The sequence below is a fragment of the Grammomys surdaster genome, unplaced genomic scaffold (assembly GCF_004785775.1).
Source record: "Grammomys surdaster isolate TR1022 unplaced genomic scaffold, NIH_TR_1.0 125941, whole genome shotgun sequence".
NCBI lineage: Eukaryota > Metazoa > Chordata > Mammalia > Rodentia > Muridae > Grammomys > Grammomys surdaster.
In genome coordinates, this window is record NW_021620763.1 from 983,670 (window position 1) to 996,367 (window position 12,698).

Here is a 12,698-nt window from a genome sequence, read left to right on the forward strand (position 1 = left end):
TAAATTTCTAAGATGATAGTAATTTTTTAATAAAAAAGTTTTGGTATTATATACCATAGATTCATATACATATAAAGCTAATTTTTGCATAGACCTTTCAGCATGAAATTGTTTTTTTTTAAATCATTTTTCCTTCATTATGTCCAAACTTAATGACATCTTGGGCAGATTCCATAACTTGCTGGTCATTTACCAATGCATAGTGTTGAATATGGGAAGTCTGGTCCTGATTTGAAGATTTATAGTGCTGCTATAGTTACCACCCCCATTGCTATTTGTTCTACATCATTTTTTTTTTGCCTTTTATTTAGCAATCATCTTGCAGTAATTGCCATTAGCAAGATGATTCAATTTTATCTGCCTTCCACATGTTTTTTTATTTTGATTTTTTGAGACAGGGGCTTTCTTTGTAATCTTGGCTGTCCTAGAGCTTGATATGTAGACTAGCTAGCCTTGAACTCACTGAGATTCCCCTGTCTCTGCCTCTGATGTGCTGGGATTAAAGACATGTGCCACCATACATAGCTCACATATTTATTTAATATGTAGGGAACAAGTGTAGAATTTTATTCTGACAACCCCTCTTTTATATGCTATTCTACTCTTATGTTTCCTTTCCTCTACTAAGCCAGACACAAGTATAGCTAAATAGATTTGTTACCCAGGTTCATAACTTTATAATAGAGAATGAGACACCCCTCTCCCACTGTTGAAAACCAGTCTTTATAAGGACACTTTTTTTTTGGCAAGTTGAAGTAAAAAGTATCTGAACCTGTTTTTACTCTTTTAAGTTGAAATTTTGTATCTTATTTTCTTATTTCCTTGAAATAAATGAGAAGTATTTGTTAATTATAAGGTCATTTTTTTCACTTTTAAATATGATTCAGAGATGAATTTGGCCTGAGGTATGTTTCATGTTCTTTATGATGTGGGCTACTAGCACTTGCCCCAGTTTTGAGTTCTGGTTGACCATTCCAGCATGAAAGAAAATGTTTTCAATCCTTTGATAATAAATATACACAAATATTATTTAACTTGTGAAAATAGTCAACTTTAGTTCTTTCTTTCTATTGTTGTGAAACAGTCCATCATGGAGGAAAATCAGGGCAGAAACTCAAGGCAGGAACTAAAACAGAACCTATGGAGGAGTGCTGATTATTGGCCTGATTCTCATTGCTTGCTCATCCTACTTTCTTATAAATCAAGGACCACCTGCCCAGGGTGGCAGTACACCCAGTGGAACAAGCCCTCTGTCATTAATCATTAATCAAGAAATTGCTGCACAGAGTTGCCTATAGCCTAATCTTATAGAGGCATTTTCTCAACTGAGGAGCGCTCTTTTTAGATGATTCAAGCTTGTGTAAAGTTGACAACTAACCAACCAGCATGACTATATAGCTTAGAAAAGCCTTTATATTAAATTATTCATAACATGCATGTTTAAAATGTAAAATAATATTAAAGAATAACTTCATTTTAAACACTTAATTAAAATTATTTTAAGAAAAATTACAGATCTTAAATTATTCACCTTAGATTAAACCAAACATAACTTTATAACCAACACTCAGAGAGCTTTACTGGCTTTTCAGAAAAGCTTCAATCACTAGTCCTTCTTTCTAAGATCAATCAGTTATTGATCTCTATTCCTCATGCGGCACATACTCTTTTTATCTGTATTTCCTTTATTGAATGTTATGCTTATGAGTTTATCTATGTTGTAGCTTAAAAGTTATATATCATTTTTACTAGTATATAACATTCTAGTATGTGATTATGTTACAGGTTTTTTTTGATCAGTTGTGCTAATGAATACTTTGGTAGTTTTCAGGTTAGACATTTATGAAAAGTATTATTATAAAAATCATAGGACCTGACATATACATTTTAGTTATATATGTACAAAGGAATGAAATTGCTAGATTGTGAAGATATATTTATTTTAGTATATACTGCCACTCATTTTTTGTGATTAAAGAATTTATATTAATTTAATTGGTAAGTTAATTAACCAAAAATCACCCAAATTACGAGTGGTATACTAAAATATACTCCACACTCTAGCAATTATACCTAGAGTCAATGAATGTCCTAATGGCTCTATATTCTTAGCTCTTCATTTTAGTCATTCTAGTGGGCATGCTTACCTTTTATTTTTAAAAGTGAACTAATTGCAATTGTGTATTTTCAGAAACTTGCTATAAGGTAATACATAGAAATTGTGTGCAACTTTTTTCCAGGTTTTTCTACAACATGACACATTTGTTAAAACCAAAAAGCTTACATTAATATATTACTTACTAACTAAATTTGAGCTTTTACATGAATTTTATATAGTTTTTCTTCTTTTATTTACTTTTTTTCCTTTTTTTCTTTTTTTTATTTAATTTTTTTTGAACATGAAATGCTTTTTTATAGTTCTTTTATTTAAAGATAAGTTAATATACCAGCTTCATTAAATTGTCTTATCTCTTTATGCTTTGTCTTGTTTTTTTGAAACTATTTTATACTGTAGCCAAGACTAGTCTGACACTTGATATGTTACCTGTGCTCTGCTTAAATTCCTGAATGCCGGAATTATAGATGTGAGCCATCAGGCCTGGCTTCTTGATTTTCATTTTTTATTTTAATTTTTAATGAAGGCATTTATAGCTACAATTTTTCCTCCAAGAATTGATTTTACTATATCCCACAGATTTTCATATACCATAGTTTAATTTTTATACATCTCAAAGTGTTTTCTAGCTTCCTTGTAACTGTTCTTAAATTTTTGTTTTAGTTTGTTTAAGACAAAGTTTCTCTGTGTAGTAGTGGCTGTCTTGGGATGCTCTTCTCTAGATGAGGTGAGCCTCAAATTCAGATTTTCCTGCCTCTGCTTCCTATGTGCTGGTATTGAAGGTATGTGACACCACACCTGGCTTAACTAATGAGTTGAGATATTTATAAGACATTTATGAATGTGCTATATTTACATATTTATTACTTTCCCTAATCTCTATTTGATTGCATTATAGAATCTTTTAAATCTCGTGTTTCCTTAGCTTCTGTATAGTTCTTTTTACTAATTAGTAAAAGTGAGGTTTTGAAATCACTGTTTTTTTTCTGGTTATGGATTCATGTGTTTTGGAGGTCTGCTTATAACATTTTAATAGATTAAACTCTTAAAAGTACCATTGTTTATCTCAAGTTTTGCTGAATAAGAGTATAGCTACTTCAAACTTATTTTCCTTAGCACAGTACATAATTTTCTACCTATTATTGTTAATCTCTGCCATTAGACCTAAAGTTGGTCTTTTGTGAAGTTGGTCTACATCTTTTCCCCATAATTTATTCTATTACCCTTTGTCCTTTAGAGTGATTATTGACATGGAATTAATTATTGAGATGATAGAATGTACTTTCATCATTTTGTTTCTTATGCCAAGTCTTACATCTATTTTTTCCTTGCATTTCTCTTTCCTTTTAGGTTAAGTAGATTCTTTTTAGAATGACATTTTAATTTTGGTTTTTACTATTTTAAGAGTCATTGCTTGGTTGTGCTTCTACAATTATAACACCTTAAATTAAAATGATTCAATTCGAACTAGTGATTTCAACAGTACTAAAAACATTTGCTTCAATATAATTTATTTCATTTTAGACAAGGGTCTCACTTCATACAAAAATTTCTTATATGAAAAGTCTATGAGTGACAAGTTCTTTATCTGGAAATTATATATCTATGATTCTGTATTATATATTAAGTTCTCTTTTGTGAAGGATACTGTTACTGGTGTTTGGGATCTAGGTTAGGTGTTTCCAAGTTCTTGGCCTCTTATCTAAAGAATTTAAAATAAGGTCTCACATACATTTTGAAAACAGGCAGGAAGATCTCCATGAGGTCATCTTGAGCTTATATTAAGACTCCGTCTTAAAATAACAAAGTCTATTCCTGCTACATACCACAAGTATTATGGTTCACTTTATCTGAGACATGTACCAGTTCCCTATGGAATCTTGAGTGATTCCAAATTCATAGAGATATAGTGTAGCTATTACTCTGCAGAATTATGCACTAGGGTCTCTCCTCTGAAATTACATCCTGTGTGCTTCACCATGGATAGTGGAGGACTCTACAGAAATGCAGATTCTGAACCTTAGCTTCATTCTCTTCCCAACTTTATTTAGACTGCCCCCCTTTAGTCCAAACTATTCATGACATTAACTTGTGTTTTGCCTCCCATCACATAGACAAGACAGGGCTGGAAAGTTTGAATGAGGTTTTCACTAAGGCTCAGGAATAACAAAAGGGAAACTACATACATAACTAAATGTTCTAGCTTATCTCTTTCTTTTACAGTCTATTATAAAGACACTTTTCTTCGTAGATTTTGAAGGCCAGATTTCTGACTAAGGGATCTGGGTGTAGGTAATAGTGGACAAAGGAAAGTGTTTTCATTTTGTTCTTACCTAGGAAACCAGCAGGTATATAATAGAAATTTAAATATTTATTGTTATAATGTTTATACAGCAGTATCAGAGTCTTCTTTAATAGGATATAAATGATTATTTTCGTTAAAAAGTAAGAGAATAGTAAAAATCAATGAATTCACCTTTCAGATATGAAAAAATTCTAATTGTTAGTATGTTCAAGAATCTCTAAGACAATGTTCTGCATAGGTCTTTCATGAAAACCTTTTTTTCTGTGGTTGCTAAGTGTATTGTTTGAAGAAGGATGCATGTGCGTATGTGCAGTCAAAGGAACTAGGCTGCTAAGTGCATTACTACAAGATGGGACATGTGCACAACTCCAAATCAAGTGAGAGTCCCAGATAAAAATCTCTCCTATGCTTGCTTCTCTGCTTCAATACTTTAGGTGAACATGGACAGTTCTTATTTTAACCATTTTGAAAATGTCAGCCCCTGTTCTTTAGGATTCCGATGACTGGCTAGTTGGTTATTTAGTAACGTTTATTTATTTGTATGCTTTTAAAAATCCTTTATTGATAGTGATTGGCTAGAGGTCAGCAATGATGGGGACAAGGGTAAATTAAAATATCACAAAGCTCCCTAGATGGCTGTAAGACTTTTATTAATTTCCAGAATACTGAGAAATAAATTCTGATCATTTTTACCAGTGTATTTAATGTTGTTATAGAGGAGTGAGTTTTTAGAGCTCTCTACTGTGGTAATTTTGCTTATATTCTCTTAAAATTAAGCGTATTTTCTCATTGAGAAGTGAGTTTTATGGGAATAGCAATGCTTATTAAATATTTGGTTCTCAATTATGGTTAGAAAAATTAAACTTCTTGTAAAGAGTGTTGATTGCTGAAGCTGGGATAGAAATTTGTCCTCCTTTCTCTGCTGTTTTTTTGTAGTCTGTCAAAAGAAAGGCTAAACTCCAATATTCTAAACATTTTGAAGAAAGAAAATATTATATCAAAATCATTTGTATTAAATATCTGTCTGCTTGTTATGTTTGCTAATAATGGAAGCTTATTGCCAGTTTCAAATTGCCTTGAAGTGAATAATAAACTAGAACTGTCAATGTTGTCCAGGTTGACCTCAAACTCAACATCCTCCTTCAGCCCCCTGGAGGGATTATAGGTATATTCTACTACCTTAAGCACTCATGTATGTTTTTTTTCTTTTTACATAGGAATATACAGTGAAGACACCAACTAAAAAGAGCATGTATCAGAGAGAAAACAAGTATATACCTACTGGAAGAAGTAATAAAAAGAGAAAAACAGTCTTTGAATTTGATGTTAATTCAGATAGTTCAGAAACTACTGATCTCTTGGTAAAAATATTATGAAGAACTAGCATTTTTAACTTATGTCATTTGTGTTATTTCTTGATATAAATGTGTAGCATATGTACCTAGTATCTACCATTGTGATAATAAAATACAGCAAAACTGTCACAAGACAGAATTACATGTTTTCATGCCATTTGACAGAAATTCAGGTTTGAACAATTTCCCTCTAAATTTCAGAAAACATGATACTTAAACCATACAATGTCATATACTTGGCATATGAGATGACTAATTGTCATGATTTCCAGAAAAATATTATGAAGGGTGTTTTACTACATTTAAAAACATAAAAATGGGATTAATACTTTTAATATTGTCATAGCCAAATATGTTACTAAGAGTCTCATCTTTTTGGATATATGTTGCTTTATTTTACACTACTACTGATTGGAATTTATATCACAGTACTGACAACTGTACATTCTGTCACTCCTAAGAAGTAATGTAGTAAGGATAGCATGTTTAAGGAAGCTACTGTTTTTATAGGAATGTTTACTTTTAAGAATAGCTAGAGATAGCCTGGACTTTGAAGGTAAACATTCCAATGTTGAAATACTGCTGTATTTCTACCAGAGTAATCTTGAACAATTTCTTAGCTACTGTGATACTCAAAATGTGTTTAAATTATTTCATTTTAATTTTTTAAAAGGAGAGTTGTATGGCTTAAGGTTCTAGCTCAGTGATAGTATTTGTTTGTATTGGTGCCTGAGCTTTAATTCCTAGAGTGCAAAGTAAAACAAGATTATCGTGCATGACCCCGGGAACATGGTAAAGTGGGATATACCAGGAATCTCTTGCATAGGCAACACTTATGCTGACAAAAATGAAATGAACTATTTTAGAACTCTGGAATTTATTTCAGTTCCTATATTTTCCAGTGAAAATACTGGTTGGCAGTTGTTTTTGGGTCAAGTGTAGCCTTAAGTGGTAGTGACTAATGGTATACCACAATCAACCTACAGACTTGTGGCAGACAGCCACACTGGTGTTTCTGGTATAGTTTTCTAGAGTTGTGTACACAATAAGTATTTTGCTTCCAAATCTCAGAGTGTAAATGTTACAGGTCCTATTTTCCTTAAATATTTTTATACTCCTTCTACTTAATTTACCTCCCATTCTCCTCATTGGTGATACGTTGACAAAATTTTAATAACATAATACTGAAAACTATAACATTGTATTTTTGTGTTTTTCTTCAAGAGCCTGGTTGCAGAGGAAGATATATCAAACAAGCTTTACAATAACAATCCACCAGATTCTCGTCTATTAGTCAAAACTCCCAAACAGGTAGCTGTTAAATTTTATTTCAGAAATCAAAATTTAAAAGCTTGATTTCATTTTCTAAATATATTAAGATATTGTTTTACTTTATTTTGTATTTAGACTCCTTTATCTCTATCAACTCCTGCATCTTTTATGAAGTTTGGAAGTCTGAAAAAAATGAGAGAAGACCACTGGGCAACAATTGCTAAATTTGATAGGAAAAGAAGACTAAAGGAAGCAGAAAAGTTATTTACTTAATTTCAGAAAATCAGTGTTGGTTATAGAGACTAAAAAATTAAATAGTTAACTTTATTATTTCCTAGAGAGCCAAACTTTACCAAGGAATTCAGACCTTAAAATTAATTACATTAATAACTTGTGTTTATGTTATTATATTTGTGGCCTAAATATAAAATAACTATATTTTCTCTGAGATTTTTTATAGTATTCAGATACTTACATTTTGTTGCTTTTACTTGCAATGGATATTGAAGTTCGAAGTTTTTTAACTTGAGCTTTTGACCATTAGAAATGCATTATTGAGATCTATAATTTGTTCCTTACTATTAAAATATTTTGGATGCAAGTATTTCTCAATGATTTTTATGAGGGTCTCTGAATAGCTAATCATAATTTTGAGAGTTGGAAGTGATAAATTATATTAAATAATGTTCTTCAGAGATAAAAAGAAATTGATGGGGAGATCATTGGCAATTTTTCCAGTAGTTTTGGTGATTGAAAGAATTTAAGGCAGGAATGAGGGAAAAGAAATGGAGGCAGCTTTTACTATTAAATGTAAAAAACTCAAGAAGTCATACTTTGAAGGAAGAAGTTAAATGGGGTAATTACTAGAGAGGAAGTGAGTTAGCAGAAGCAAACTATTTTATAGAATGTTTTACAATAGTCAAGATAGGTAGAATTTATTGTGTAAAATATTAAAGTATAAAACAATAGGAAGAATAGCCATTTCTACAATAGTAACAGGTAAGAGGAAATAATATGTATCACGAGGTGATTGTAAATGAATGGAAGTTTATAGGATTTTTGGTTTGATAGCTAAGTTTTTTTTCTTTTTTTTGAAATTAATTTTTATTGGATATTTTATTTACATGTCAGATGTTATCCCCTTTCCCCATTTCCCCCCTACCCAGAAACCCCCTATCCCATCCCCACTTCTCCTGCTTCTATAAGGTATGCCCTCACCCGCGCACCCCCCCCCTCCCCCCTCCCCGTTCTTGAATTCTGCCACATGGGGCATCCAGCCTTCACAGGACCAAGGACCTCCTCTCCCATGGATGCACTACAAGGCCATCCTCCACTACATACATAGCTGGAGCCATGAGTCCCTCCATGTGTCTTCCAAGGCTGGCAGTTTAGACCCTGGGAGCTCTGGTTGGTTGGTATTGTCGCTCTCCCTATGGGGCCACAAGCCCTTTCAGCATCAGTCTTCTAACTCCCCAATTGGGGACCCCATAATCAGTTGAATGGTTAGCTTCGAGCATCCACCTCTGTATATATCAGGCTCCGGCAGAGCCTCTTAGGAGACAGCTATATCAGGCTCCTGTCAGCATGCAACTTCCTGGCATCTACAGCAGCATCTGCATTTGGTGGCTGCACATGGGATGGATACCCAGGTGGGGCAGTCTCCAGACCACCTCTCCTTCAGTCTCTGCTCCACACTTTGTCTCCCTATTTACTCCCTTGAGTATTTTGTTACTCCTTCTGAGAAGGACCAAAGCATCCACACTTTGGTCTTGAGCTTCATGTGGTCTGTGAGTTGTATCTTGGGTATTATGAGCTTTTTGGCTAATACCCACTTATTAGCGAGTGCATACCATGTGTGTTCTTTTGTGATTGGGTTACCTCACTTAGGATGGTATTTTCTAGTTCCATTCATTTGCCTAAGAATTTCGTGAAGTCATTGTTTTTAATAGCTGAGTACTCCATTGTGTAAATGTACCACATTTTCTGTATCCATTCCTCTGTTGAGGGGTATCTGGGTTCTTTCCAGCTTCTGGCTATTATAAATAAGGCTGCTATGAACATAGTGGAGCATATGTCCTTGTTATATGTTAGAGCATCTTCTGGGTATATGCCCAGGAGTAGTATATCTGGGTCCTCAGGTAATGCTATGTCCAGTTTTCTGAGGAACTGCCAGACTGGTTTCCAGAGTGGTTTTACTAGCTTGTAATCCCACCAACAATTGAGGAATGTTCCTCTTTCTTCACATCCTCGCCAGCATCTGCTAGTACCATGAGTTTTTGATCATAGCCATTCTGACTGATGTGAGGTGGAATCTCAGTGTTGTTTTGATTTGCATTTCCCTGATAACTAAGGATGTTGAACATTTCTTTAGGTGCTTCTCGGCCATATGAGTTTCCTCAGTTGAGAATTCTTTGTTTAGCTCTGTACCACATTTTTAAATAGGATTATTTGATTTCTGGAGTCTTAACATCTTGAGTTCTTTGTATATATTGGATACTTGCCCTCTATCAGATGTAGGACTGGTAAAGATCTTTTCCCAATCTGTTGGTTGCCGTTTTGTCCTATTTACAATGTCCTTTGCCTTATAGAAGCTTTGCAATTTTCTGAGGTTCCATTTGCCAATTCTTGATCTTAGTGTATAAGCCATTGGTGTGCTGTTCAGGAACTTTTCCCCTGTGCCTAGGTATTTGAGGGTCTTCCACACCTTCTCTTCTATTAGTTTCAGTGTATCTGGTTTTATGTGGAGGTCCCTGATCCACTTGGATTTGAGCTTTGTACAAGGAGATAAGAATGGATCAATTTGCATTCTTCTACATGCTGACCTCTAGTTGAACCAGCACCATTTGTTGAAAATGCTGTCTTTTTTCCACTGGATGGTTTTAGCTCCTCTATCAAAGATCAACTGACCATAGGTGTATGGATTCATTTCTGGGTCTTCAATTCTATTCCATTGATCTTCCTACCTGTTTCTGTACCAAAACCATACAGTTTTTATCGCTATTGCTCTGTAGTAAAGCTTGAGGTCAGAGATGGTGATTCCCCAGATGTTCTTTATTGTCGAGAATAGTTTTCACTGTTGTGGGTTTTTTTGTTATTCCAAATGTGAGAATTGCTCTTTCTAACTCTATCAAGAGTTGAGTTGGAATTTTGATGGGGATTGCATTGAATCTGTAGAGTGCTTTTGGCAAGATGGCCATTTTTACTATATTAATCCTTCAAATCCATGAGCCTGAAAGATTTTTTCATCTTTTGATGTGTTCTTCAATTTCTTTCTTCAGAGACTTGAAGTTCTTGTCATACAGATCTTTCCCTTGCTTGGTTAGACTCACACCAAGGTATTTTATATTATTTGTGACTATTGTGAAAGTTGTCATTTCCCTAAAATCTTTCTCAGCCTGTTTAATCCTTTGAGTTGAGGAAGGCTACTGATTTGTTTGAGTTGATTTTTTTTTTTTTTTTTTTTAATTTTTTTATTGGATGTTTTATTTACATTTCATATGTTGTCCCCTTACCCCATCCCCCACCCACCCAGGAACCCCCAATCCCCTCACACCTCCTCCTTCTTCTTTGTGGATGTAACCTCTATCTACCCCCCCACTCCCACCTCCCCACCCTCAAAACTCCCACCCCCTGGGGCGTCCAGCCTTCATGAGGTCAAGGATCTCATCTTCCACCTGTGCCCAGCAGGGCCCTCCACTCTTATATATTCAGCTAAGGCCCTGGATCCCTCCATAAGTGCTCCCAGGCTGGTGGTTTAGACCCTGAGAGCTGTGGTTGGTTGGTATTGTTGCTCTCCTCATGGGGCCACAAATCCTTTCAGCTCCTTCAGTCTTCACTCTAACTCCTCCATTGAGAACCCCATAATCATTTCAATGGCTAGTTGTGAGCATCTGCCTCTGAATATGTCAGACTCTTGAAGACCTCTGAGGAGACATCCATATCAGGCTCTTATCAGCATGCACTTCCTGACTTCCACATCAGCATCTACCTTTGGTGACTGCACATGGGATGGATACTCAGGTGGAAAGGTCTTCAGACGGCCCCTCCTTCAGTTTTTGTCCCTCGCTTTGTCTCCATATTTGCTCCCTTGAGTATTTTGTTGCTCCTTCTAAGAAGGACCGAATCACCCCCACTTGGTCTTCCTTCTTTATGGACTTCATGTGGCCTGTGAGTTGCATCTTGGGCATTTTAAGGTTCTGGGCTAATATCCAATAATCAGTGAGTGAATACCATGTGTGTTCTTTTGTGATTGGCTTACCTCACTCAGTATGATAATTTCTAGTTCCATCCATTTACCTAGGAACCTCTCAAATTCATTGTTTTTAATAGCTGAGTAATACTCCATTGTGTAAATATACCACATTTCTTTAATCCATTCCTCAGTTGAAGGACATCTGGGTTCTTTCCAGCTCCTGGCTATTATAAATAAGGCTGCTATGAACATAGTTGAGCATATGTCCTTATTATATGTTCGAGCACCTTCTGGGTATATGCCTAGGAGTGGTATAGCTGGATCCTCGGGTAATGCTATGTCCAATTTTCTGAGGAACCGCCACACTGATTTCCAAAGTGGTTGCACCATCTTGCAGTCCCACCAACAATGGAGGAGTGTTCCTCTTTCTCCACACCCTCGCCAGCATCTACTATCACCTGAGTTTTTAATCTTAGCCATTCTGACTGGTGTGAGATGGAATCTCAGGGTTGTTTTGATTTGCATTTCCCTGACGACTAAGGATGCAGAGCATTTCTTTAGGTGCTTCTCGGCCATTCGAGTTTCTTCTGTTGAAAATTCTTTGTTAAGCTCTATACCCCATTTTTTAATAGGGTAATTTGGTTGCCTGGAGTCTAATTTCTTGAGTTCTTTGTATATATTGGATATTAGCCCTCTATCAGATGAAGGATTGGTAAAGATCTTTTCCCAATTTGTTGGTTGTCGTTTTGTCCTATTGACAGTGTCCTTTGCCTTACAGAAACTTTGCAATTTTATGAAGTCCCATTTGTCAATTCTCGATCTTAGAGCATATGCCATTGGAGTTCTGTTCAGGAACTTTTCCCCTGTGCCCAAGTATTCGAGGCTTTTCCCCACCTTCTCTTCTATTAGTTTCAGTGTATCTGGTTTTATGTGGAGGTCCTTTATCCACTTAGATTTGAGCTTTGTACAAGGGGATAAGAATGGATCAATTTTCATTCTTCTACATGTTGTCCTCCAGTTGAACCAGCACCATTTGTTGAAAATGCTGTCCTTTTTCCACTGGACAGTTTTAGCTCCTTTGTCAAAGATCAAGTGACCATAGGAGTGTGGGTTCATTTCTGGGTCTTCAATTCTATTCCATTGATCTTCCTGCCTGTCTCTGTACCAATACCAGGTAGTTTTTATCACTATTGCTCTGTAGTACAGCTTGAGGTCAGGGATGGTGATTCCTCCCGAAGTTCTTTTATTGTTGAGAATAGTTTTCGCTATCCTAGGTTTTTTGTTATTCCATATGAATTTGAGAATTTCCTTTTCTAACTCTGTGAAGAATTGAGTTGGGATTTTAATGGGGATTGCATTGAATCTGTAGATTGCTTTTGGCAAGATGGCCATTTTTATTATATTAATCCTGCCAATCCATGAGCATGGGAGATCTTTCCATCTTCTGAGATCTTCTTC

At 35.2% G+C, this 12,698-nt stretch overlaps 1 protein-coding gene across 1 annotated transcript in view; it reads left to right on the forward strand.

Annotated features, from left to right (window-relative positions):
- Window positions 1-7,321, forward strand: part of Sycp1 (synaptonemal complex protein 1) — a 102,790-nt gene extending 95,469 nt beyond the window's left edge. Inside the window, exons 30-32 of the mRNA XM_028753009.1 lie at window positions 5,639-5,782; window positions 7,001-7,087; window positions 7,184-7,321. Of these exons, the coding sequence (XP_028608842.1) occupies window positions 5,639-5,782; window positions 7,001-7,087; window positions 7,184-7,321 (369 nt within the window). The remainder of the gene's footprint in view (window positions 1-5,638; window positions 5,783-7,000; window positions 7,088-7,183) is intronic.
- The last annotated feature ends 5,377 nt before the right edge of the window (window positions 7,322-12,698 follow it).